Source organism: Exophiala bonariae (genome assembly GCF_035927105.1).
Source record: "Exophiala bonariae strain CCFEE 5792 chromosome Unknown scaffold_17, whole genome shotgun sequence".
NCBI lineage: Eukaryota > Fungi > Ascomycota > Eurotiomycetes > Chaetothyriales > Herpotrichiellaceae > Exophiala > Exophiala bonariae.
The window spans coordinates 552,496-577,621 of NW_027042492.1; the positions used below are offsets into that span (position 1 = coordinate 552,496).

At 51.0% G+C, this 25,126-nt stretch overlaps 12 protein-coding genes across 12 annotated transcripts; 4 read left to right on the top strand and 8 right to left on the bottom strand.

Annotated features, from left to right (window-relative positions):
• Nucleotides 1-448: 448 nt before the first annotated feature.
• Nucleotides 449-3,205, bottom strand: LTR84_003820 (uncharacterized protein; the record flags this gene model as incomplete). The annotated part of the gene is made up of 1 exon (XM_064847404.1): nt 449-3,205. The coding sequence occupies one exon, from the start codon at nt 3,203-3,205 to the stop codon at nt 449-451; it is 2,757 nt and encodes a 918-aa protein (XP_064705125.1).
• A 1,013-nt stretch (nt 3,206-4,218) lies between these two features.
• On the top strand, nt 4,219-5,040 carry LTR84_003821 (uncharacterized protein; the record flags this gene model as incomplete). Its single annotated transcript, XM_064847405.1, has 1 exon — nt 4,219-5,040. The coding sequence occupies one exon, from the start codon at nt 4,219-4,221 to the stop codon at nt 5,038-5,040; it is 822 nt and encodes a 273-aa protein (XP_064705126.1).
• A 296-nt stretch (nt 5,041-5,336) lies between these two features.
• On the bottom strand, nt 5,337-6,678 carry LTR84_003822 (uncharacterized protein; the record flags this gene model as incomplete). Its single annotated transcript, XM_064847406.1, has 2 exons — nt 5,337-6,519; nt 6,578-6,678. The coding sequence occupies 2 exons, from the start codon at nt 6,676-6,678 to the stop codon at nt 5,337-5,339; spliced, it is 1,284 nt and encodes a 427-aa protein (XP_064705127.1).
• A 1,716-nt stretch (nt 6,679-8,394) lies between these two features.
• Nucleotides 8,395-10,020, top strand: LTR84_003823 (uncharacterized protein; the record flags this gene model as incomplete). The annotated part of the gene is made up of 1 exon (XM_064847407.1): nt 8,395-10,020. The coding sequence occupies one exon, from the start codon at nt 8,395-8,397 to the stop codon at nt 10,018-10,020; it is 1,626 nt and encodes a 541-aa protein (XP_064705128.1).
• Nucleotides 10,021-10,301: 281 nt separating this feature from the next.
• Nucleotides 10,302-11,768, bottom strand: LTR84_003824 (uncharacterized protein; the record flags this gene model as incomplete). The annotated part of the gene is made up of 1 exon (XM_064847408.1): nt 10,302-11,768. One exon carries the CDS (start codon nt 11,766-11,768, stop codon nt 10,302-10,304), a length of 1,467 nt encoding a protein of 488 aa, XP_064705129.1.
• A 1,272-nt stretch (nt 11,769-13,040) lies between these two features.
• Nucleotides 13,041-13,970, top strand: LTR84_003825 (uncharacterized protein; the record flags this gene model as incomplete). Its single annotated transcript, XM_064847409.1, has 2 exons — nt 13,041-13,219; nt 13,307-13,970. The coding sequence occupies 2 exons, from the start codon at nt 13,041-13,043 to the stop codon at nt 13,968-13,970; spliced, it is 843 nt and encodes a 280-aa protein (XP_064705130.1).
• Nucleotides 13,971-14,151: 181 nt separating this feature from the next.
• On the bottom strand, nt 14,152-16,362 carry LTR84_003826 (uncharacterized protein; the record flags this gene model as incomplete). Its single annotated transcript, XM_064847410.1, has 6 exons — nt 14,152-14,536; nt 14,603-14,782; nt 14,860-15,512; nt 15,564-15,644; nt 15,695-16,237; nt 16,291-16,362. 6 exons carry the CDS (start codon nt 16,360-16,362, stop codon nt 14,152-14,154), a joined length of 1,914 nt encoding a protein of 637 aa, XP_064705131.1.
• Nucleotides 16,363-17,292: 930 nt separating this feature from the next.
• On the bottom strand, nt 17,293-18,391 carry LTR84_003827 (uncharacterized protein; the record flags this gene model as incomplete). Its single annotated transcript, XM_064847411.1, has 6 exons — nt 17,293-17,385; nt 17,450-17,552; nt 17,606-17,658; nt 17,711-17,822; nt 17,890-18,265; nt 18,328-18,391. The coding sequence occupies 6 exons, from the start codon at nt 18,389-18,391 to the stop codon at nt 17,293-17,295; spliced, it is 801 nt and encodes a 266-aa protein (XP_064705132.1).
• A 459-nt stretch (nt 18,392-18,850) lies between these two features.
• Nucleotides 18,851-20,118, bottom strand: LTR84_003828 (uncharacterized protein; the record flags this gene model as incomplete). The annotated part of the gene is given in 4 exon segments (XM_064847412.1): nt 18,851-19,089; nt 19,167-19,272; nt 19,345-19,560; nt 19,579-20,118. 4 exon segments carry the CDS (start codon nt 20,116-20,118, stop codon nt 18,851-18,853), a joined length of 1,101 nt encoding a protein of 366 aa, XP_064705133.1.
• Nucleotides 20,119-20,994: 876 nt separating this feature from the next.
• Nucleotides 20,995-22,275, bottom strand: LTR84_003829 (uncharacterized protein; the record flags this gene model as incomplete). Its single annotated transcript, XM_064847413.1, has 1 exon — nt 20,995-22,275. One exon carries the CDS (start codon nt 22,273-22,275, stop codon nt 20,995-20,997), a length of 1,281 nt encoding a protein of 426 aa, XP_064705134.1.
• Nucleotides 22,276-22,611: 336 nt separating this feature from the next.
• LTR84_003830 (uncharacterized protein) lies at nt 22,612-23,080 on the top strand (the record flags this gene model as incomplete). The annotated part of the gene is made up of 2 exons (XM_064847414.1): nt 22,612-22,652; nt 22,711-23,080. The coding sequence occupies 2 exons, from the start codon at nt 22,612-22,614 to the stop codon at nt 23,078-23,080; spliced, it is 411 nt and encodes a 136-aa protein (XP_064705135.1).
• A 621-nt stretch (nt 23,081-23,701) lies between these two features.
• On the bottom strand, nt 23,702-25,027 carry LTR84_003831 (uncharacterized protein; the record flags this gene model as incomplete). The annotated part of the gene is made up of 1 exon (XM_064847415.1): nt 23,702-25,027. One exon carries the CDS (start codon nt 25,025-25,027, stop codon nt 23,702-23,704), a length of 1,326 nt encoding a protein of 441 aa, XP_064705136.1.
• Between the last annotated feature and the right edge of the window lie 99 nt (nt 25,028-25,126).

A 25,126-nucleotide genomic window follows, 5' to 3' on the forward strand; every position in this document is an offset into this window, starting at 1 on the left:
AGCGACTAGGTGCAGGAGAAAGATGCGAACAGTAATAATGAGATACCTAAGTGGGTAAAGCAGCTGCGCTAATCTAGGTGGTGGAGATGATTGATTCCTCAGACAGCCGACCCATGCTATGAGGAAAGGCTGCAAGTCAGTATGCGACAGGCCAACAACGCCTATGCAATGCGAAGGGATAGGTTTGTACGATATTTGGAGTATGAACAGGAGAGATTCGAGCGCTGATAATGATAATAGTAGGGTAGAAGAGGTGGAAGATTGCTGCCCAACTGATTGGTATAATGACGAGTGCAGAACCATCTATTCTTGTCCTGCAATTTGTGTGAGTGGTCGCGTAGGAAGACGCACATGCTGCCGTTCGAACTTGGCTGTTTCCCAATGGTTGTCATCCAAAGCTGTATTTCTTGAAGCTATCAAGCCTCGGACCATGAACCATGAACGTCGATTACCGAGAACGGCCACCATGTTCCAAAGTCTTGACATATCGGACAAAAGCCTTCTTGTGCACCATGCCACGATATTCGCCCTCGTGCAGCACACAGATATAGCGAAGGCCGAGCTTGACGAAACACTGATAAACGAGATCCATCGGACTATGCATGTCCAATACCATGGGCGCAGGGTCTACATACGGTGTGAGATCGACCGGTACCTCATCATTATCGGTGTGGTCTTCGCCCTCGGATTCTTCACGGCCGGAATCGTAGCCTCGATCGTCAAATGCTGCCCAGTAGTTGTGATGTGTCGCATGGGCGTGCTCGGGCCCAGAAAGCATGCACATGGCTGTGTTTTCATTCTCGATTCGGTCCAACGCAAATTCGAGATCTGGTGCTGGGATGAGTCCGACTAGAACTCTATTCCGGATGATTGGGAGGCCGCCGTCGAGTTCACCGAGGTTTTGCAATCGGCGGAGTTTGGTGCGTAGGTCACTTGCTTTGATGGTTGGGGCGATGGAAATGTCAATAACCTTATCCCGACGAACTCGTGGTGTGATATCACCTAGTTCCGAATCGAAGACCGGACTGGATTTATTGTCCAGGAAGGGATATGAATTCATGTCAGTCAAGAGGTCGTAGATACTCAATGGCTCAACAGCATCGGCCGTCCATTTGGCGCAAAGCACGCCAAGGGAGAATGGAAGGACATGATCCAGACTTCCAGTCAGCTCAAATAAAATGACTGCTAGAGTGACCGACAATCGAGTAACTCCACACATTGTTGCTCCGGCTGCCACCAAAGCATACACTCCAGGTGTGACGCATGCTTCCATATCATCGGACATTTGACATTCTCCCCATACAATGAAATCGGGAAATTTGACCACGAGGTACTGAGTGATATGGCCTACGATTCTCCCCATCAAGCCACCAACGACCATGGATGGGACATAGATTCCAGCAGGAACTTTGATGCCGAATGTGATGGTCGTCAAAAATGCCTTGATCAGCAAGGCTATGGTAAGATAGCCGATGACAGCAGGAATTCCGTCCTCGTTAGGACATAACCCAGTGTTAGTTTGGTTATTGCATGGACTGGCGAGTTCAAACAACAACTCGGTCACCGCAAGTCGAGTGAAACGATTCCAAAAACTGATGATGCCGGTGACAAAAGCCACCAGTAAAACCTCCAGCATGGGATATGCTTTTATAATTTTGAAGCGACGAAATGTGGTCGCCCAGAATCGAGATGCTTTGATGAACAGGGCACCCATCAGGCCACCGGCAAAGCCCAAAAATGCAAAGTTGAAAAGTTCGAAAAATCGCCAATCAGTGACATAACGGACCTCGAACAGAACAATTTTGGAGGTTCCGTAAGGGTTCAAGAACTTCAAGGACAAAGCCGCAGCAATGCAACAGAAAAAGGTACGAAACAAAGTCTTTGGTGGGAAATAATAGCTGACTTCTTCCAAACTGAATAGAACACCACCTAGAGGGGAGCCAAAAGCCACAGCGACACCGCTGGCAGCACTGGCCGAGAGAACTTCTCGCCTTTTCCCATCATTCAGGTTGTATTTGGAGAACATTCTGCAGGCGATGTTGCCGATACAGGTGGCCACGTGGACATAAGGGCCTTCTTTGCCCAAGCTCATACCGGACGCCACACTCAAAATAAGAGCGATGGTCTTGATGACTAGGACTTTTAGACCGAGGTAACCATGCAAGACGAAGCCACTGAGAATGACCTTGACTTCAGCAACACCGCTTCCGGCAGCGGAATAGTAGATGTTTGCTGGTAGCAACTCCTGATCGGCCAAGGGTTGAACAGCGCCTTTATCGTCATCGGCTCCGTGAGAAACATCCGTCTTTACAGCAGCCAGATCTTCATCGAAGGTGGCGGCAATCTGAGAGGGGACAACGGTTTTTGAGTACAAAGTGAGAAAGCACGACAAGGCAGCGAGAAACATGGAGCCAAGGATAAAGGCCAAATAGTCGACCGAGGAGTTTTCCATTGCCGAAGGATGAATGACTTGAGACCAGCTCTGCCATCTATCACAGGTACGCTCACCGGCACAGCAATTGACTCGGGATTGATACCAGGCGTCCTTGCAAAAGCCACGTTTGAGGTCGAAGATGGTGGATTCGGTGACATCGACGAAATATGCAATCATAGCGGTCAAGACACCAATGACGGCCACGAGAATCCAGCCTTGGGCCGAGTCGAGCAGAAGGGCGAGACGGCCTCGTAGACCTTTCATCTTCTTCAGTTCCAAGACGCGGTAGCCATCTGCAATGCTGTCGTGGACCCAGTCGGTTGAGGTGAATTGATCGTACCACAGTCTGTCCTCTTTGGAGAGGGTACCGAGTAGCATCTGGGAGAGTTTGGGAGTACGCAGACCTGAGGGTCGATGCCAGACGGGACTGGAATTTCCTGAGGGTCTTCCTCCTGTACTGAACCTTCTCCTCCGTAGACTGCCTGAAGAACTGTTGACTCGTGAGAGTTGCCTTGAACGAGGAGCACTGGAGACATTTTCGGTGTATCTTCTCAAATTCTCGTATCCCGGACTCAACAGGCCTGTATGTTCTGTGGCAGACTGTGTCATGAGGAGAGAGGCGGGTAGTCTTGACCTCAGTTCGCTGGAGGAAAGAGAGGTGGTGCCTGTTCGTCGGTAGAGTTCTGGGGAGGAGGGGACGGTTTGAGCCGAGGGACGAGCAGGGTCATCATGATCACCGGCATCTGTGAAGGAAACGGTAGACTTGGGCATGGTGGAATGTTACCCAAGTTTGAGGACGAGGAGGGGTATCAGAATGAGTGGGTGAATGAATGAAGACAAAGGCAGAGGCCTTGGGTAACGAGTTTGTTGAACAACAACGACGTCTACAGCAGGCAGACGCCGCCTGGCTGAGGTCGTCAGCTGGCCATTAGAGGAGAGAAGGGAGGGAGGCACGAGGACGAGAAGGCGAACAGGTGAGGATATATAGGGAGGGACTAGGAGTCGAGGTTGGTGGCAGGTGGGATGCAGGTGGTCATTCGACTGGGAGGGATTAGTGGAGCAGTGGCAGAATGAGTGAGGCTGACGAGGAGAGAAGGAAGGTACAAGAGATGAGGGTGTGAAGATGAGTCTGCGGCGTGGATAAGATAGATGCTAGTTAGTACCGAGTGGTTGATCAGGTGCACTATATCATCTGACTGCAAACGGTCTCCAGGAAGGAAGGAATGCCAATAAACGCCGTGCCATGTAGTGGCTGTCAAAAAAGAGTCCGTTCACCGTCTGCCCCGCCAAACGACGACCTAGATGCCCCAGAAAGCCTCTATCCGCAAGTCCATCTGGGCCAACAACATGAAGCCAGATGGAAACAACACTAGAATGATACACAGGTCGGGGATTGGAAGTTGATGTTCATTTGAATTAATTTGTGTCGGCAGCTGACGATGTCTTGCAGCAACTCTGACAGGGATATTGACAGTGCGAAGTCTGCAATTCACCAATGGAGAACAACATGTCAGGGTCCTCGATCCCTAGCTGCAGCTAACGACGTAGTCAAGTCGACGGCGACGGATAATAGCAGAATCACAGGCAAAAAGCGCACTGACACTGGCACCTCCAACAACGCGTCTCGAGCCAGATACTGCAATGACCACACCATAGTTACTTACCTTAGGTAGGTACCTGCTTCATATTCATAAGTTCCATCTACACGTAAAACAATACACCCCAAGAGCCTCTCCAGGGCCACTACCTAGGTACTTACCTACAGGTATCCTTTAACCATAACCATGTCTCATTCACCCAGCCAGTCCCTCACCACCAACACCAGCGTGACCCCCCACCAACAAGCACCCAACAGCCTCCTCCCCAAAACCTACCCGCAATTCATCCTCTTCGGCGACAGCATCACCCAAGGAGCCTCCCACATCCTGCAATCCTCGCTGGCAGCATGGTACTCACGACGCCTGGACGTCATCAATCGGGGGTTCTCAGGATACACCGCGCCGGCGGGGTATTCGACCCTGGAGCAATTCTTCCCACTGATCCCACCGACGCCCATCACGCCGCCGCCCCGCGTGCAGCTGATGACCGTCTTCTTCGGCGCTAACGACGCCTGTGTCGCGGGCTCGCCGCAACACGTGCCGCTCGAGACGTATAAAGCCGCCCTGCGCAACATCGTCGCCTACCCGGGCCTCAAGCTGCACGCCACCCAGCCCATCCTCGTCGTCCCACCCCCCGTCGACGAGTACCAGCTCGTCGGCCCCGACCGCAATGCCGCCACCACGGCCGTCTACGCCGCGGCGTGTCGTGACGTTGCCGCCGAACTCAACGTTCCCGTCCTCGATCTGTGGACCGTGTTTATGACCAAGGCCGGTTGGACGCCCGATGATGCCGCGCAGGGGAGACCTCTCGTCGGCAGCAGAGACGCGCCCAGGAGTGAGGTGCTCGACGGCCTGTTGTCGGATGGTTTGCATTTCACGCCCGACGGCTATCAGTTGGTTTTCGAGCAGTTGGTCGCCTTGCTTGTCGCCGAGTTACCCCACCTGACCCCCGAGAATCTACCCATGGTTTTTCCCGACTGGAAGTTTGTCCTGGGGGTGGATGTTTAGCAATCTGGGCGAGTATGGATAGAATCACACATTTCGGGGGGTATCTAGAATAGACGACACAGGTAGACAAAAGTCACGATCAAAGGGAATGAAACATTTTCGTGGTCTCTAGTATTATGATTCGCCACTGGACTAATGAATGTGATAAAGACTGACAGGAGAGTCGGTGTTGCTGCGATAATGGAGTGGAGTGCTGCGAAAGCGTGTACGTCAACAATCAAGACATCAAACACATATTTTCTTAGGAAAACCGAGGCCACAACAGAGAGGACCAAGTTCAGAGCCGAGAGACCATCTCACTCTTCATCGTCACTCTCCTCTTCTTCCTCACTGGCTTGGTCAAGCCATTCCAAAAACTTCTCGGCCGCCTTGCGTACCTTTCGGCTGGTGCTGATGTCCACATATTTCTTGCTCGCTTTCTGTCCCCATGCCTTGGCAACTTCTTCACTGATCAGATCGTTCTGATAGTACTGCAGAAGGATTCCAGACACTTGAGGGATCAACTCCGGATGATCGTTTCCGATAAACCGTTCCGTCCCTCCCAGGAATGCCTTTTGGTGTTTCTCAGACTCGCCAATCATCTTTTGAAGCATCCCAGCTCGCACGGGAATCTCCTTGACAATGTCCTCGTCAAAGATGGCCTGCGCCAACACAGTCAACGTCTTATGCTTGGACTCGACTCCCAATTCGTGCGCCTTCTTGTAGATCTCGAGGTCGTCCACCTTGGTGACCGATCCCTTCTCCTTGGCTTGATCCAGAATCCACGTTCCGAGTTGGTCATAGGCATTGCTTCCTCCATTCTCCTCGCCATCCTCGTCGTCATCAAACTTCAATGACCGTTTCAAGTCTGATGGAAGTTCTTTGGCGCGAGCAGCCACGGCTTCGGCAGAAGTGTCCACAGCCCATTCATCCTCTTTGCCCGAATCGTCACCGTTGGCCGCAATCCCTTTGGCATTTTCAGTGATGGTCTTGGTAAACTCATCATCACTGCCGGCGGCCAGTGCGTCATCGCCATCCTCGGCCTCGCCCTTGTCCGAGTTGGAATCATGAGGGCTTCCACCGTTGGCTGACCCGTTCTCTTGGGATTCGGCCTTGGCTCGGTCACGACGAGACATCTTTTCCTTCTTGCCCTTCTTCCCTCCTTTGGGTTCATTCTTGAGGATGAAACCGCTCAATTTGTGGCGGAGGTCCGCATCGTGTCGTGCACCGCAAGCAATGCAGTCCAGAATAATTCGTCCATCGGTAATGGTGATCTTGGTCTCGGGATTCTTGCATGATTTGCAGAGCACAAACTTGGTGATGAAACCATCCAGCGAATCTTGTAACTTGGTGGATTCGTGTGCTCCGTTGATGATCCATCGGTCATCCTTGGGATTGGTGTTCGTTTGTGCTCCCAATTCAAACCCGAAATACTTGATCAAATAGGCGGCAGGGCGAGCGAGGGATTGGGCGACGCTTGGGAGGTTGGCCACAACAGTTCTGAAGTAAAGTGGTTAGTAAAGATGTAGGGCAGAGAAATGGAGAGCGAAAGTCTTACTTGATTCCGTTGCCCTTTCCTTCAATCTTGGATTGCAAGCGCTCCATCTTGTAGCGGTAGAAGGGGTCGGTAATATCCCGACGAATATTGATGGTAGCCATGATGATGAAATCCTGGTTGGCAAGTTCTCGACAAGCACAATCAACTGTTTGCTAATTTTGGGACCAAGATTCGACGCGGTAGCTGGAGCTGTAGCTTGAAGAATAGATTTTATCGGCTTGCGGGGCAGGCGAAAAGACTAGCGAATCTTTTGTATAGAGCGTACATACGTGGATACTACCACTTTTGGAAAGAATATAACATAAAGAAAGGACCTGTCTGTCGATCAACCATAGGAGGACCTCGTCGGGTTACAAGGATGTCTGGGAGCCGGAAATATGTCCAGCTTTTGCTTGGTTTTGGTTTTGGAGGAGTGGAAGACTGCCCGATACATGAACAATCGAGGGTGCGATTGACCGGAGCAACTTGGGTGTTGTTTTTCCTAGGGGAACGTAGGTGGGAGATTGAACGCGGGTGCGCTTGGAAGTGGACCGAGTGCGTGGACTCAGATGAGGCAGTCAGTGGATGAATTAGGATGTTCGATGATGAACAACGAAATATCCTTCTGTTGCAGTGTCAGAAGTGATGATGGCAAAATGGAAGAGTGATGGTGTGGTAAGAGAAGAGAGAAGAAAAAGGAAGAAAAAGGACAAGAAAATCAGTTTCCTGCAGGAAGAGGCAATATATGAGACCTGCGCTACTTGCACTTGCGGAGTCAATCTTTGTTCGCACTAACTAGAGTGTACGAGTAGGTCACAGTAGTATGGGTGAAAGTGGCTGTGGATTTTTGCGGCACTGAGTCCGAGTCTAATTAACTGCTCAATGACCCGCAAGAATGGGCAAACGTGCTTCACTTGCAATGCTTTGTTCGACATGCATGCACAATTACAAACAGGCATCGTCCACGGGTGTGCCTACCCGGGGACTTTCAGCCTTTAAATTGGGGCCAGACAGAAAGAAGGGGGGACGACGGCACCCGCACCGCCCCGGAATTAGGCATCAAACAGCCCCTCAGCCCGGCTATATATGCCTGGCCATGCCCGAAGGGTCCAGCTGTCCAGGGGTGGTCATCAATCCTCAAGCCCAGGCTGCCGCACAAGCCTACCTGCATCTCCCCTGCCTGATTGCTACCAGCTGCCCGCCCGCTCATATATAGTTAGTTAAACGTGCTCGTTCTTCAGAGCTTTTGTCTCAGCTCGGGCAAAATCATCAGCCGTATGGCCTGTAAGCAAGGGCTGTGCGGGTTATCCGTTCCGTTCGCAGAAAGATGACCACTTCATCTTTCATGGACTAACTACTGGCAGGGGTTGATTGTCTCATGCATTCGAATCGTCCCGAGGTAAAATACATCACCATGTTGACCTATATAATTGCTAAGTGCTAGAGACGTATAGTAAATACCTTAGCAGTTAGGTACTTGGAAAAGCCCTCTCCTTGTATCCCTTAGTCAGATGCAGCGTGGAAGTTTTGCCCGATGCTATCCGCTGGCACTGCCATGGCACACAAAACGCTCATTGTAGGGTCCCTACTCCCTTGGTAGGCAATTAGGAGAAAAATGACACAATCATTACAGCCTTCATTTTTTGCTCTCAATTACGACCTAGGTACTGACCATTCCCGAATCCACATGATCGCCTGACTTTTGAGTGAAAGCTATCTACCTACTGATCATCCTAACCGTTCCCCATAATGAACCATTGAGAAGCAAATCATGTGCTCATGGTTTTATGTGGCCCACTACTAATGTTCAACATCAACCAAATTACATCTGCCTCACCATGGAATCCAAGTCAAACATAGACTATACTTTATATCTAGTGACCGACTCCACACCGGCAATTCTAGGAGACAAAGATATTGTACAGGTAGTGGAGCAGGCCATTCAAGGTGGTGTGAGCATAGTACAGTACCGAGATAAACACTCCGACACGGGGACGTTGATCTCGACAGCTACCAGATTACACGCCATCACCAAGAAGTATAACGTCCCACTATTGATCAACGACCGCTTGGATGTCTGCCAAGCCGTCGGGGTTGAGGGCGTCCATATCGGCCAGGATGACATCTCGTGCGTTGAAGCCAGGAAGATTTTAGGATCTAAGGCCATCATCGGAGTAACAGCCTCCTCCGTCGAAGAAGCCGCAAAGGCCATCAAAGACGGCGCCGATTATCTAGGGATAGGCACGACCTTCGCAACGCCGACCAAAACAGACACCAAATCCATCATTGGCACCAAGGGACTGCAGGAAATTCTGGGTACGACCGAGACCGGGACAGAGAAGTCTATACCATGTGTTGCTATTGGTAGCATCAATGCCACCAATGTCCAGCGCGTGCTACATCAATCAGCTCATGGGACCAATCGTCTCAATGGTGTTGCCATTGTGAGTGCCATCATGGCGTCTGTGGACCCTCAAGCCTCGGCCAAAGAACTTCTCGCACTCATCAGAGCCACTCCCGAAAAATTCTACGCTGCAGTACCACCAGGGGTCACTGCAAACGATGGCCTTTCCGAGCTTCTGTCACGAATTCCCGACATCCTCAAAACACATGTGACATCCTCACCCTTGAGCCATAACATGACCAACACCGTGGTTCAGAATTTCGCAGCCAATGTAAGCATTGCAACAGGAGGCTCTCCCATCATGTCAGAGAACGGGCCCGAGGCAGCTGATCTGGCACGACTTGGGGGTGGACTAGTCATCAATATGGGCACCGCAACACCTGAAAAGATAACAACGTTCATTGCGGGCCTCAGGGCGTACAATGCTGTCGGCTCACCCGTCCTGCTTGACCCTGTGGGTGGAGGCGCGACTGCTGTACGCCGGGAGGCCATCAAGACTTTGTTGGCCGCTGGCTTTTTCTCCATCATCAAAGGCAATGAAGGCGAGATCAATGCCGTCGTAACTGCCGGAGCGACAGCGAGACAAGCATCATCGCAACGACAACAACAGCAGCAACGAGGTGTTGACTCCGGCCCATCGACGCTGAGTGAGGGGGAAAAGATCAAGATGGTAAAGGAATTGGCACAGCGCGAACATTGCGTGGTCCTGATGACCGGCAGAGTTGACTATCTCTCCGACGGCGTACGAACGGCAACCGTCGCAAACGGATCACATTGGCTGGGCAAGATAACAGGAGCAGGTTGTGCCTTGGGTTCTGTCATTGCAAGCTATGTTGCGGTGTACCCTCAGGATAAGTTCCTTGCCACCCTGGCCGCCTTGCTGCATTATGAGATTGCAGCTGAACATGCCGAGAGAAGGGACTCGGTGAGAGGGCCAGGAAGCTTCATTCCGGCCTTTCTGGATGAATTATATCTCCTGGGCGAACAGGTCAAGGAAGGCAAAGGATTGGCAGCCGAAGATGGGGATGATTTCAAGAAGCTAAAGGTAGAGCTTGTTTGACGACTTGGCTTCAAGTATCGAATGGAGTGAGACACGTATGATACTGCGAGTGGCTTCCAATAGAAATCTTCATGACAAATGGCAGCGAGGTGACCACACCTCCAGCAGTGAGCAAATAAATATCAGTTTCAATATGAGGTACCGAAACCGAAAAAAAGGTATCTATGCCAGAAACGTAAGCATTTGTTCTGTCGTTCCACGAGAACTTTTCTCTTCTCGTCATCTTTATGTGAAATCCGTTTTTTAAGATCGCCCTCTTGCCACTCCCCTCACGAATCATGTCATTCAAGACATCTACACCTCCCTTCAGCACAAGGTCGAATGTCTCTCTCGATGTCGAGCATGATCCATCTTTTCCGCTGCTGTGCCCTCCCCAATGGCGCTTGCCGTTGCGCGTCTATAACTCCGTTCTCCACAATCTCCTGCTGCACTCCGTTCTCTTTTTCATCATCTTCATCATCATTAAACACCTCAATCACGCCCCTTGTAGCGGTTGCGATCAAGAAGTCCTCATCATAAGCGACAAGCTCAATATCGACATCGTCGAGCTTCCTGCCCCTCAGCGACGTCACCATCCCCTTCTCCGCCTTTGCAGGATCTGTCCATTTCGCCGCCTCCTCGGCCGCCGGATCAATGCCGAGTCCCGTAGACAAGCTATGATGATGCCCATGCCCATGATGACTGTGACTGTGACTGTGACTGTGACTGGGCGCGCGATGATGACTCGTGCCGCGACTGCGACTCCTCGAGCCCGACTTCCTATGCCTCCCCATCACCGACGACGGCGGCACCGGCGCCACCACATCCAGAAACTCCAGCTCCTTCAACCAATCCGCGAGCAACCCCTCACCCACCATCTTGATATACGCCTCCTTGAGCGCCCAGTAAGCGTAAAAACGACGTAACTTCAACTGCGTGATGCGGGCCTCGTTCTCACGCGCCCTCCTCAACCTCGCCGCCTCGCCGTTTCCTCCTAAGCCCTCAGAAGCGGACGACTCGTCACTGCTGGGCCAGACGCCCTCGTCACGCTCCACGACCGGCACGTGCACGACCGCGTGCCGCATGTTCCAGCGCTCGCGCTCCGAGAACATCTCGCCGAAGATGTCGACCCATTCGTCGAACTTGGCCTGCGTCGTCATGTCCTTCGGCGTGCGTTTGTCTTCGTCCGCGCATGCGATGTCCACGCCGAGTCGCACGTGCACTTGGTGCGGCGGGTAGTGGTCCAGGTCCGAGGTCGTGTCGTGTCCGGTTAGGTCGAGGTGCAGGTTGTGGAGTTTGGCGGAGAGTGGTGTTGATTGTAATGGTGAGGTCGGGGCGGGAACTGTCGGGAGCTGTGCCGTTGGCGTCGTGCACCCGATGATCGCCACGACGCCTGCTTGGTGCGTGACGTTGAATTCGAGTCCGCCTTTGCCTGTACCGGTGCCGTCGGCATTGGCGCCATCGTCGTCCCAGTCCGATGGCGGTGCCCAGTACGGTCGCCGATGCGGCGCCGGTGTGCGCGAGATGACCACTTTCGACCATGGGATTTTGGCCTGTCGGTGAATGAAAGTGTACTTCAATAGGGCGCTTGCCAGTGACATAAATTTGTCGGCGGGGCGGAGGAATCGTGTCACGGCTTCCTGGTCTGACTGTGTGAGTTGCTCTAGTAGTGGCAGTGAATATGGTTGTTTTGGTTTCTCGGGGACGAGAGGACGTGTATCGATGTAATACCGCGATATGCGGGTCCGGTGCTTGTTTGTGGTAGCCATTTTGTGTTCTTGGAGATAGACTGTCGGGGATAGATTATATGGGATGAAATGTAGTGTTCAGGTGGCGAATGAATGACTTTCAGTGAGCAAGTCTGAGTCCAGTGCCACTTCAAAAGAGTGGTGTTCGGTTCATAGACGTTCGATGCAGTGCCCGAATTTAATTTCCGTGGAAGACCTGTCCAACCGTCATAGAACACTGGCTGGTGAAATGATCATACGGGGAGGAGATAATGATCAATTATCACAGCCGTCATGTCCAAGGAGTGTCTGTTCAGTAGAACTACGAACGGTGGACTTCTCGTGTGAGGCCAATCGAGAGCTGCAGCTAATCTCACATCTTGCAGTGGCTCCCTGATGTGTAAATCGGTTCGTTGGAGGGAATTTAAAATCTGAGGCTTTTTATCAGTCTCGTCAGAAGACAAAATAAGCTAAAGAGGACAAGCAATATTAAATGGAGATGCAACGGCTTCAAGTTGCTGAAAGGATCAGCGCCATGTCTTAATTTAGCACAAGTTAAAACCACATTCAAGTCCCACAGGAACAAGGCTGACGAAGCAACAGCTACAGCTTATTTATTTATTGGGCTCTGTGAAGTGGGATGCTGGTCCCTGCGTGCTGAAAAGATCAATGACGAGCGTAGCACTAACTAACTGGGCGCTGATTGTGGCGTTATTTTCCTCCCTAACTACGTCGTTAGTGATGGGTATCTAGCTAGATACCCAGGTAGCCTACGTTATGGATGCCTCACCAGATCTTTACCTAGGTAGTTAACGGTTAGGGGCTAGAGGACCCCCCAGGCCCCTCGGCCCTACATATCTTGGGGGCCACATAACAGCCGAAGCACCACCCACCCGGGTAGTCTACCTCCTTCGTACTACAGATCAGCCACCATCAAACCGGTTTCTACGTCCCTCTGGCATCCAATATGTTGGAAGTGTGCACCAGCTTGGGCCGGCTTTGGTTGGAGTAGTTGTGCCCAACATTACTCATGTTCCTCAACCAAGAATACCGCTCGACCAAAGCATCCCTTTTTCACAGCTCTAACTTACCGAGTACGGACCCATCCACAGGCCGAAGCTGGCCAGCCTTGTGCCGAAGACTAATGTATAACACGTTTGTCACTGAACAACCATCATCCCCCCCGGACCGAGGCTGTCGTCCCCTGCAACTAGGTAGTCATATGGGTTTCCTGTCCAGGATAAATCTCGAGTGCCTTGATGCACAATGTTCCCGCCACCAAAGGTGCGATCCAGCAAACACTAGACTGCAGACATGTCTGTCTGCATCAAGTATCGAGGACGAATTGCCATCATCACGCTAAATGTCCCAGCCAAGCTCAACGCCCTGACATCCGACGGGTACTTTGACCTGGCAAACTGCATGCGAAAAGCGGCCAAAAACCCGGATATCTTAGTTACAGTGTTGACCGGCAGTGGCAGACTGTTCTCAGCGTAAGTCTTGCCATGAATAACGTCACGCAATTTTGATGCTCCTGGTCCAAAAGTGACTCGACAAGCAGTCTACTGACAGTCATTCAGTGGCGCAGATATCCAACCCGCAGGGGTTACAAAGACCGATGGTCAACGTTCCACGTTATCAATACAACAAGAGCCGCCACCAGGGCAGGACCCGCCGTCTCGTCAGATGCAGCTGCGGAACCTTGCACACATCATCGAAGTGACTGAAGCATTCTATGCACACCCAAAACTGCTGGTGGCGGCATTAAATGGTCCGTGCGTAGGGCTTTCAGCCGCCCTGGTCGCACATTCCGACTTCATATACGCCATGCCCCACGTCTACCTCTATTGTCCTTTCACGAGTCTCGGGATTACCGCGGAAGGTGGCTCAACAGCCCTATTTAGTCGCCGTATGGGCTTCAAAGTCGCCGCCGAGGCTCTGATCATGTCGAAACGCATCCAGTGCGAGGAATTGGTCCGGTGTGGATTCATCAATGAGGTTTTCGACACTGGGAAGGAGGTGGATCTGTTCCTCGAACGGGTAATTCTTGAGGTTGAGACGCGCTTGCTGGCGAAGCTCGACCCCTCCAGTATGCTACAGGTCAAGGCTTTGATGAGAAAGCCAGAGATACCCCTGTTAGCATCGCAAACCATTGCAGAAACTATGGGAGTGGTCGATAGTCTTGCAAGGGCTGCGGAAACAGCAAAATCCGTGAAATATGGCAGGAGGGGTGCTCGTTTATGAGAATGTCAGTTCATTACAACTCCAAAGCAGAGGCGTTATAATGACCCCTGGTGAAGCACCATGCTCGGCTCAGCATTGTCCGCTCATCGGCCAGCTCTTTCCAGTCTGTGGTACGACAATGATTGAGTTGTTTACGGTGGTTGGCAGTCATTATGGGGCGCTGGCTCGAAAACTTCCAAGATCACCTCGAAGTGGTGCATGGGGATTCGGGAACGCCTTTCGCGTAGGCCAAATTTTGGAGCCGGATAATGGAAGAGTGTAGGCTTAATCCGGGCAATGGCACAATGACCTGCCCCGTTCCTCTCGTTGGATCGTCCGCCCCTCCGCCGTCAGCCTTACCGGGCAGACCACGAACAAGATTGTCTTGTGCCAGGCGATATCGATCCACCATGGCTAACGTTGCATTCATCAAAGCATGGAAGAAACCGGCAGGGTCGTGGAGGCTCGACAAAGTGCGCGTAAACCTAGAACACATAGCCAACTTCTCCAACATAAGTGGTTCATAGTTCGATGTCGTCTTTAGATGGGTGTAGAGGATGGTCAGTGGGATCATCACGCAGCAGAGACTAGCTGACAATTAGTCGGGTTTTAATGCGGAGAACATTTTTGAAATGTGCAAGCCCGAAACATACCTTCCTGGAGGGAGGAATGCTGAGAGAGCATCGGCCTCTACGCCTTCCAAGATGGAGATAGTGGCAGCTACGGATTCACGAAGTGCCACGCGAGAAGCTTCCCGAAGTCTCATCGCCCAAGGCGTGAGACCATCCTTATCCACGATCAAGGTGGTCTGGTATAGCTCCGACCGGAAATACCTACGTGAAAGTTAATAGCTGACCTGAGAGGCAAAAATCGTGAAAGATAAGGAACACCGAGTTGCTGGTTTACGTACTCGTAGGAGAGCATCGTAAAAGCACGTGCTATCTTATAGGCTTTGCAGTCTGTCGGAGAGGATGAATCTGGCGGTTCATGCTCCAGCAGCCGTTTGTTTTCTTGCCTCCACTCGTCTATTCTCAGCTCGACGTCCTCGACAGACAAATGCTCTGGTTTCAATGGCATTATTTTGCTTTGCGATTGATTCGGAGAGTACATTGCCGTCCGGTATACCAACAACTTACCAAGTTCAACCGTACGCATCTGAAGCTGGAAGACGGCCACAAACAAGCGGTATGTTTGTTGCTTGGTCTCCTTACTAAGGTACCATGAAAAGCTGCAGTCTTCTTGGAAATCATCCATGGATATTGCGGAGCAGGAAAGGAGTGACGAGTCGAACATTTCTGGTCTACTCGTTTTCTTGAGAGCGATCAGTAAGCAGACTGCCCGAGACTGAAAACAAATGCATGCTCGCTTCCATGCGAGCCAATCTGGACTGGTAGAGGTTGAACTTCTTTGAAATGCATCATTCTCAATGAGGAGGTCGTAAGCGGTTGTAACATAGCGTTCATTCTCGTAATAGCGATTTTCATATGATCGATACGTGCTCAGGAGTAAACATATCTGTACTCTTTTCAACAAGTCATCCTCGCATCCAAGCTTTAATAGTAGCTTCCGAGAAGTCAGTACTAGGCCAGATGAGAGTGCAAGACTCGGACTCACAGCTGCTCGAGAGTAAAATTCGCACGTTGCGGCAAAGATAGAGCTGTATCCAGCCACTTTCTTCCCTTCGGCTGCTAGATACTGGTAGGTGGTCAGCTATATCGGTCCGAGGTGATTCTCAAAGTGCTTACCGGAGTGGTGACGAAAAGAATGGCATACAGAAGTGCCAAACTAATAGGCTTGGGATGTTCTTCAGTGAGAAGTTGATGGAATTCGCGTTCGCTGAGAACGGGCAGCCTGACTTGCATGTGTGTGAAGTACAACATGAAGGAGGTTTGAATCTCGTCAGCGCTAGGGAGGACAAACGCCCTCTCTTTTACTAGCTTTGTGTGTCTGCTCTCATCATTTGCATAGGACAGTGACCAATTTCGAACCCATGGATAAGGTGACTTGAAATGGCACACCGTTTCCACCACTGACGACGGCGTGATACTAGCACCGCTGGCAAAGTCGCCATCATTTTCTGGAACATGGTGTGGAGGGTGGAACGGAGTCAAATCGAGCAAGAAGGGGTCGCCAACATCAGACACATCCATGAATTGGCCGAAGATGTCCTCATCATTAATCACTGCCTCGAAGGATAAATCCATACCATAGTCAGGCATCACACGAACATCACCGAATACTTGTAACGACGATGTTTCATGAGAGCTGAGCGTGGTATACTGTTGGGCCTGTATCTCGTTATTAATGATGCTTCGATCAGTTGTAAGTCTAGATAGCATACTTCTTGCGTTGTAACAACAGGGGCATTGTTGGGCATGGTTTCCGGGCTCAGGAAATGCTGAGTATCGGCCATCTCACCCGATGGCTCTTGCGACAAGCTCGAGTTACTTGGGCCGCTCGTGGGAAGGTTGCGGTTTTGCTGCACCTTGCTCGATTGGCCGGTTTGTCTCAATCTGATCATTAGCTTAGAAGCTGAACCATATCTATGCAAGCTTTACATACACACGAGGGGCGAGTACGCAGTGCAAGTGGTCTAACGTGCAATTGGTGCATGGTTGAGGCGACTTGGATGTAATGTCGCAGCGTACTTTCCGACCACGACAGCTTAAACAGGCTCTGCTGGCTCGACCGCTGCGGTGTTGCGTCCTCCGGACCGAGTCTGCCATCCTTTCCTAGGGAACAGAATGAAGAGACGAGTAGATCTGTTAGAGTTAGAGATCGAAACCTGGGGTAACCGTCCCGGGGCCCTACCAAAATCCTAACGACCCATGTGGGCACGCCAACGAAAGAGGATGATTGCGGGGTCAGGAGGGGCCGACCTAGTGACGCTTACGTCTCCGAAGTTCAGAGACGTTCTTAGGAAGACTTTTCGTAAATATATTTGAATACTAGGAGTAAGAGCTTCCCGAAAGGGTACCCTGTCGCCCTACTTTAGCGCACCCTCCTACATATGTCGCGAGCTTCCGAGTCGCAAGGGCCCAGAGGATCCCTAAGGATTAAGCTACCCTTACGCCATCCAACGAAAGCGACAATTCCGCATGGGAGCTGGAAGCGTCAGTAGCACCTTCATGATACGAAAGGGAAGCATCTATGACGACGATGTAGTGAAAGTTTGTCCACGTACCCAGCGACAAAGCAAAATCTAGGTCACAAAGGGTTCTATCGTCCACGACAGAACCCATATTACGCTAACAAATATCGAAAATGATTCCAGAGAACAAATACCTCGGGCCGAGGGCTGAGGCTTGGAATCTCCAGAGTCAAGGCCCATGCTTCACGTACTTCACACGCAGCGAAATCCGCCATCTACCATGACATCGGTGCCGGTCATGTATCGACTCATGGGTGAGGATAGGAATATGATTACGTCGGCAACCTGCACAATAGTCAATCAAGAGCTGTCATACTTTACGAAGCCAAGGTTCAACCACGGTTCTCACTTCATCGGGCTGCCCATAACGTGCCAACGGGACTGATGTCAGATATGCCTGCATGCCTTCCGATGGTCCTTCCGACCGCATGGTCATTGGTGTCTCGATGAATCTCTTGTAGTCAGGATACATGGGTTCGGCAAATTACCCAGAACCATATCTTACCCTGGACAAACGGCATTGATGCGTATGCCCTCATTGCCATATGTGACTGCGTCCTATGGATGTTGTTAGGACGTAGGCATCAAGTTAAGTAAGGATGCGACTCACATTCCGTGTAATTCCAAGCACAGCGTGCTTCGCAGTACCATATGTGATGTTCGATCTTGCACATTTGTGGCCATAGACGGACGACATGTTCACTATTGTACCCCGGCTAGCCCTGTTGCAATTGCTAATAGTTAGAAACATAATATCACCTCGGACACCATACGAAAGTGATGACATGCCCTGCAGTGAGTCCCTTTTGCTTCAGCATGTGCCTGATTTGCTCTCGCTGGCAAAGCCACACTCCAACCATGTTAATATCAATACCCGAAATGAATTGTTCTCGAGATAGGTCCACAGACGGCAGGAATGGGCCTGCCACCCCAGCATTGTTGACTGCATAGTCGATCCTGCCAAACCGCCGCACAGCGGCCTCATGGGCATCAACAATTGACTGCTCTTTGCTCGTGTCGATGTAGAGCACCTCCACCTCGACATGCGGATACTCGTTCCTGAGTTGTTGCGCCACCTTCTCGAGAGACAACAAGTTGATATCACTGATTGCTAGCGAGGCTACGCCATATTTCGCAAACTGAAATGCAGTGGCCTCGCCAATACCTAGATGTCTTCATATGAGATTCCGATCAGGCATTCCTCGCGGACACTATACTCATGCATACCTTGGCTTGCACCTGTGATGAATGCAACGCCTCCATTGAGTAACCTAAGACCTATTGATGGCATGTCCTATTCTGCCGTAATTGGTTGAGTGATCGTTCAAGAGCGCTTCCGCGATACTGTTTCGTAGCTCAAGGATCGGGTATCGACGTCAAACGACCTAACAGTCTTCGGTATTTTACTATTATGAGTAAAGTCCTTGACTGTAGCAAGGGTCTATTATGAGTAAAGTCCTTGACTGTAGCAAGGGTCATGCCAACGATATATATAGCACGAGATTTCTGATGCTCAAACGGGCCGCCGGCAAAGATATTGAATCTTCCGGGCCGCCGTCTGTATCACCAAGGCATGTATGTGCATAGTTGAAACGAACCTGCTCTTATGTTGATGGCCTGCGGCCAGGATCACTCTCAACAAGGACAGCTTTCATTCTCTGATACTGCTATAGTAGCCTTGGATCGGGAGGAATACGGATTCATACACTCTTGTGAGTAACTTCTAACTACAGTCGAGAGCCTCTTCCCATTAAGCGATAATCCTGGTCACGAGTTTACCGGTGTTAGATCCGTCGAACAACTTCAACCAGGTCTTCGGTACGTCCTCAAACTTGGTCGGGACCACGTGTTGCAGTCCGTCGTTGACAGTCAGCTTTCCTTGTTCCAGCGCACGAATAAATATCTCCGTTACTTCCTGCGCTTTGTGCACGTAATCTGCAGCAATAAACCCTTTGATTTGCAGTCTCATACTGATTACCTGAAAGTAGTCTGATTTGAAGATAAATTAGCTGTCTGGAGCTTTTCTAAGTAAAGATTGATCAGAGGCTCAGGAGAAATCATCTTACTCTTCAGTAATGTGCTCTGGTCAGAGTTGTATCCTGAAATCGACCCGCATGCTATGACAACACCATGCTGCTTGAGCCGGCCTAGCATAGCGTCCAATATAGTCCCCTGGGAACATCAGATCCTGGATCTCATTCTCGAGACTATGCGCACGGCAAGCCAAAGGAAATGAAAACTCACTCCAACATTGTCAAAGTAGATATCGACATAACCTGCAGTAGCCTTTGTGAGGTCCTCGAAAAAACACGGGCTCCTGTAGTTCAGGCATTTGTCGGCACCCAATCTTTCGACCACATATTTGCACTTGTCATCCGAGCCAGCGATGCCGATGACTTCGCTGACACCGATGATCTGTCGAGTCTTCTCAGTACGTTTTGCTAGATGGCCGCCATAGCGCTACAGGGAATTCCTAACCTTTTTCGCTATCTGCACCACCATACCACCCGTCGCTCCCGCAGCACCACTGACGACGAGGCGGTGACTTGCCTTCGCCTCGCCGACGACAACTGTGCCATAATATGCAGTGAGGCCTGTTGTTCCAAAGACACCGAGATAGTGAGAGAAGCCCAGACCGTTGGGCAGAGGGGCAAGAGTGGTGGCATCTTTGGCGTCCAGGACGGCATATTCATTCCAATTCACGCGGGCCAGTATCGTTGTACCTATGGGAATAGTGTCACTCCTTGACTCGATAACCTCGCACAACCCACGCGATTGCATGGGCGTGTTGAGGGCGACTGGTTCCACGTAGTGGCGGTCGCTGGGGAGATCATCGCTGGACTTGATCCAGGTACGTTGAGCTGGATCGTTCGAAAAGAAAAGCACCTTGACCAGAATCTGCCCTGGCTGAAGTGGTTGGAGGTCTCGCTCTATCAGCGTAAATGTAGGATTTGAGCCGGAATAAGTTGGGGTTTCTTTGGGGCGATTTGACAGAATCCAGGTTCGCGTCCGTACCATGGTTATTAGTTCTTGGCCGTGTTGAGACGAAGCTTTTCTGAGTACTACTAAATATATGTTCAGAATGTCGCACAACGGATGAGCTTGTCACCCCAAGCAGCCAGAATATCTGCAGTGGTAGTTCGACCAGACCATATGAAGAACAAGCCTCTCTGCTGAAGACCTTTTATTTTGCGCGACTATCGCGAAAGGAGCCTCGTTAACATTGAGCTCGATATAAACTACTACTGACTAGGTATCAATGTTGTACCTCGCTGGTATAAAACAACGACGTGCGCCAGCGTCACCACAGGAGGGCACAGAACATCGGCGGCGTGAAAATGCCACGGGCCGAGGTGATAGAGCCTGCCGCCCACCTGGCGCCGGGTGCGGCTAATGTGTGCCCATACAACAGACTCGTCAGTGCACAACACGTGGAGTCATTCTACGCAACACTCCTTATTCTTAGTAAAGATAGACAGACTACCCAGGCACGATGTTTTAATGCCTTTCCACTGCAGCGCCCACAGTTTCTTGTTCTTTTGCGTGCTCAGCTATTCGTTCACTCATTCATAATCTGTGTGTTCTCTCTACACTCTTCGATCCTTTGTTTCTGGCTGTTCCCAAGTCCAAATGCCAGGGCTTTGATGAGGATCAGAATATCTCATGCGCCATGAAAGTGCTGTATCCGATAATGGGAGGCACTCGCCGGTGCTCTGCTTTCAGATGATCCTTGGACTTGCTCTCCCTCCGCTTCTCACCGTATAAATCTATCTATCCTCGATTCCGTCGAGTATAGTATAAATAGATACTTTTATATGTACAATCAGAAATGAACCCATGATCTACTATCACATACAGGCTCAGAAAACAGCATGTAACATCCTCGCTGAAGACTCAGGTATCTTTGACCCAACTGCCATCATCCATTCGGCCCTCTCTCTTAGGGCCCTCTTCCGCCCAGGTCTCAACAGCACCACTCTTGGGATCTTCATCCCTATAGCCACGACCTCTCCGAACCTTGAGGACCGCATCTCTCACACGTCTCGTACATTCCTTCCGTAGTTCAATAGCTTCCGGGTGCTGAGCTAGACTCTCAGGGACGATGCCTAATGTGAGTTCATCCCATTCATCCGTGCCGTTGGCTCGGGCGTCTTGTTCGCACAATTTGCGCCAGCGCCGACGTAGATCACCGAATGTGCTTTCGAGATCGAGTTCTTGGCCGAATGTTACCGTTATGTCTTTGCCGGCTCGAGGGATGAAACGTGGGAACGTGCGGGACTCGTGCATCACCTGGTCGGTGCCTTCAATGAACATGGGTACCACATCTGGGCATTCGGGTGGCTCCAAGATCAGACGGGCGACGCCCCATTTGAAGTAACGCATTGTATATTCCGACTTATTGTTATTCTCCGGAGTTGGGGCCGACTGATGAATCATGCCTTCGGGGAAAATATGGATCCAACTATATGCATTCGAGGCGTACCGTGAAGGTGAGAGGTACCAACGTACGTCGGAAGGGGAAGAAGGGTAGGAGGGAGCGAGGTCGATGTCGGAAAACGGATCAACACAGTCTCGCGGGAAAGATGGAATGTGGTAGCCAGAATGGAAGCGAGGATTATTGTGTGGACAGAAAGCGGGCTTCCGAGTAGAGATATTCGAAAACATGCGTACACCCTCAGTCATGGTGGCTTGGAAGGGACCGCCGTATGGAGAATGGGCACTGCGATGGGTTGGAAGGACTTGACCTAAAGTGAAGAAGTGGGACAAGAGAGAGCCTTGGAAACAGATATCGTGGCTGCCAAATCCCCAACGATGGTTCTGATAGCCGTGAAAGGCCGTAAAGGACAGTGGGAGAACTCCCCATATCAAAGGATCGTCCATGACAGAGATATGATTAGAAACAGTCAGTAGACCGCGTCTTCGAGTGTTGTAATCACTGCGAGACTTGAGGAGGTCGAGGAATCGGGGTAAACCATTGACCTGAGTCCTGTTCAGCCCAAAGAGAAATGTGCGGCATAATGCTCCGACGGCCAACATGGTCTGGTAGGAGGCGCCCCGCCAGAGGAAACTAGGCTGTTCGACATTGCTATATAGATCTTGATGTGGGTGGTGGTGAAAATGAGGGGAGCGCAGCTGTCCTGGTGTTGGAGACTGCCCATTACCACGGCCGGGCATTAGGAGAGTAAGACAGTGGGAGAGTGAGGACGAAAAAGTGAAGAGAGGATCGAGGGAGGGTCGGAGGCAGTTTCGGTCTCTCCCATCAAAGGGGAGTTGGTGCGCGCTTCCACCAGCAAGAAGAACTTGAAGCTGTAAGTTTGGGTGGGAAAGAGCAACTTGAACGAGAATGCGGAGGACGTTGCAACCCGCCAATCATGTTGCAGGAAGAATATTTGCCCGAAGGTGCCGGAATTTGGTTTCTCCGGAATCCGACAACTAATTCATGCAGTTGCGATTTCCATTAACACCTCGAGATCATCATGACTTTGTCCATCCCAACCAACCGCATCCAAGATGTTTAGGCCGACTTCTCCTCTTTTGGGCGGTTTGCTATGGTATGCAGCCTTCTCCCATCCTTAGGTGTCGTTCCTGCAATACTAAACACATTCGCAGGAAAACTCCATGGCGACTGTCCTCAATGCAGAAAGCTCGACAGCGAAAACGGTTACGACTCGTGGACCAAGTGGTCGACACAGTCAGCTCAGCTCTGATGAAGAATGGTGGAATGACCTCCAAAGCTGTCGAACGATGGTATCGTGAAATGCCGCGCGAAGAAGAAATGCTGCCCAAGGATAAATATACCATCTATGATCGGAAAGAGAAGAAGTACAGAAAAGGCATTCACAGTACGAGGATCGAGCTATGGAACGCCGGAATGGTCTTTGCTGATCTTGAGACACAGAACTTCCCAAATGGACGAGGCTTAGTCAACGAGTCAACCCTCCAGGATTTTAAGCTTGAACTTGCACTATTGTGTTATTAAACTATCTCAACAACGACCCTGGGCAACTTCATATCAGAAGTCCTGCTCGTCTTTCTCCAGAGACCTGTTAATCGTCTTGAGGACATCGCGCTCTGCCCAAATTGAAAAGAAGCTGCGTTACAACGTCTATAAGACATAAGGTGGCCACACACCACGTGGTCATGAGCCGCTGCAAGCGAAGCACGCCCTTCGCCACAGCAACCATGAAGTCCGCCAAGCTTAATCAATGAGCCTAGGAAAAGGGTGTAAGCGATGGCCGACGGATCGGCAAATTGCTTCACGTACGAAGGACCCCAGGGATGTATCAACATGAATAAACAATATGATATATTAAGAAACAGCCCTACTTGCCACTGAGTGAAACCCTATTGATCTGTGAAGCGTATCGGTGAGCGGGCTCAATGCTAGTCACTAATCCTATAGGGATTTCATCTTGGGTCATAACTAACTCGGGTTCGAAGATAAGTGGTATCGCATGGATCTGGTATCATTTTACATTACAAACATATATACAGAAACCCACAAATATTGCATCAAGTCTGGAATAAGTGGAAGAATACAGAGGCACTGAACGATCCAACCGCAATTCAATCACTCCCTTTCCAACCACCAACTGCCACACTACTGGTGATCAATACGATACACCAGATCCTTCTTGAAATAATGGCTGATATCGTTGTCCTGGCCACATCCAACGCACCGGTGCATCACCTTTGCATTGGAATGCAGACTCCCGCCACTGAAGACATTGGAATCTCGTGCCATTGCGCCTTGGTGGACATTCTGAGCTCCCGATCCTGGGTTCAGGTTGTGGGAGCCTGGTCCGCTTGAAAGCTGGGAGTCCCCTGCTTCCCGAACAATGGTCTTCCCCACGCCGCTGCTGTGACCAGGGTTGGAACCGATTCCTGTGCCTGTGTGGGAATCGTAGTTTCTGGAGGACGAGTTCATATTATCCGCGCCTCGATTGGACTGTGCAAGATCTCCGTCATTGCTTCCGCGACCCACGACGGTGTTGTAGACTCCGCCACTGCCAGCACCAGGTGCATGGTCTCTCTGGTCAATTCTACCGTCATGGTTGGAATCATATGCCTGCTGACCATGGGCACCTGTCCCGAATCGAGTGTTATCGTCCTGATGCCGGGTACGATCAGCCATTTGTGAGCCTGCAAGACCTCCTACAGCGGCACCCCCAGCAGCAGTCGCAGCAGCCACAGCAGGGTTGTGACGGTTGTGGTCTTGCTGATAGTTGCTCGCGGTTTGGTCGGGATATGTTTGCTTGGTATCGTGGTGGCCATGAGGGAAATGGGATGATGTTGTGGTCGTCGTCGTGTTGGTGGTGTGGTGTTGTTTGCTGTCATTGTGGAGTCCATGGGACTTACTCTGGGTATCAAGAGTATTGTCCCCATGGCCATGCCGATTCTTTGGGTCGGAGACATTGTCGCCAAGGTGATGCTCCTGACCGATTCCGTGATGCTGATCAGAGGATGGTAGAGCAGAGGAATGAACGCCGCTCTCATAACTGCGAGTGTTGCTATCTGTGTTGTGGGAGCCATGAAGGCCAGTATTATGGCCAGCTGGGCCGACGCCCGTGCCTCCGATGACATTGGATCCGACGCCCGGCGCAGCTGGGTCCATGAGGCGGTCTGGATCAGTCACCTCGCCAGGACGCCTGGTCTGTCCATATTGATCTTGCTGGGATTGCGGAACATGAGTCCCATGTGGCGCGACGTACTTGTGCCCATCTGCATGGTGGCTGGAGGGGTCGCCAAAGCCGGTGCTACTGGCTTGACCAGGTAGATGAGAGTTGTCATACGAGGACGTGCCCGCGTATTGGTCTTGTCCATAGCTGGTATTGTCGTATCTTCCCTGGTCGTATTCATCATCGTAGGGAGCGTTGTCGCGACCGCCGTGCATGCGGTCTTTGATCTTGTTCATCACAGAAGGCATTTTGATCGTGAATTATTATGAAACTATGAGTCTGTTGCTGTGGTTGTGATCGTATCTGATATTCCCACCCAGCTAGCTGACCGCGACTATTATATCCTT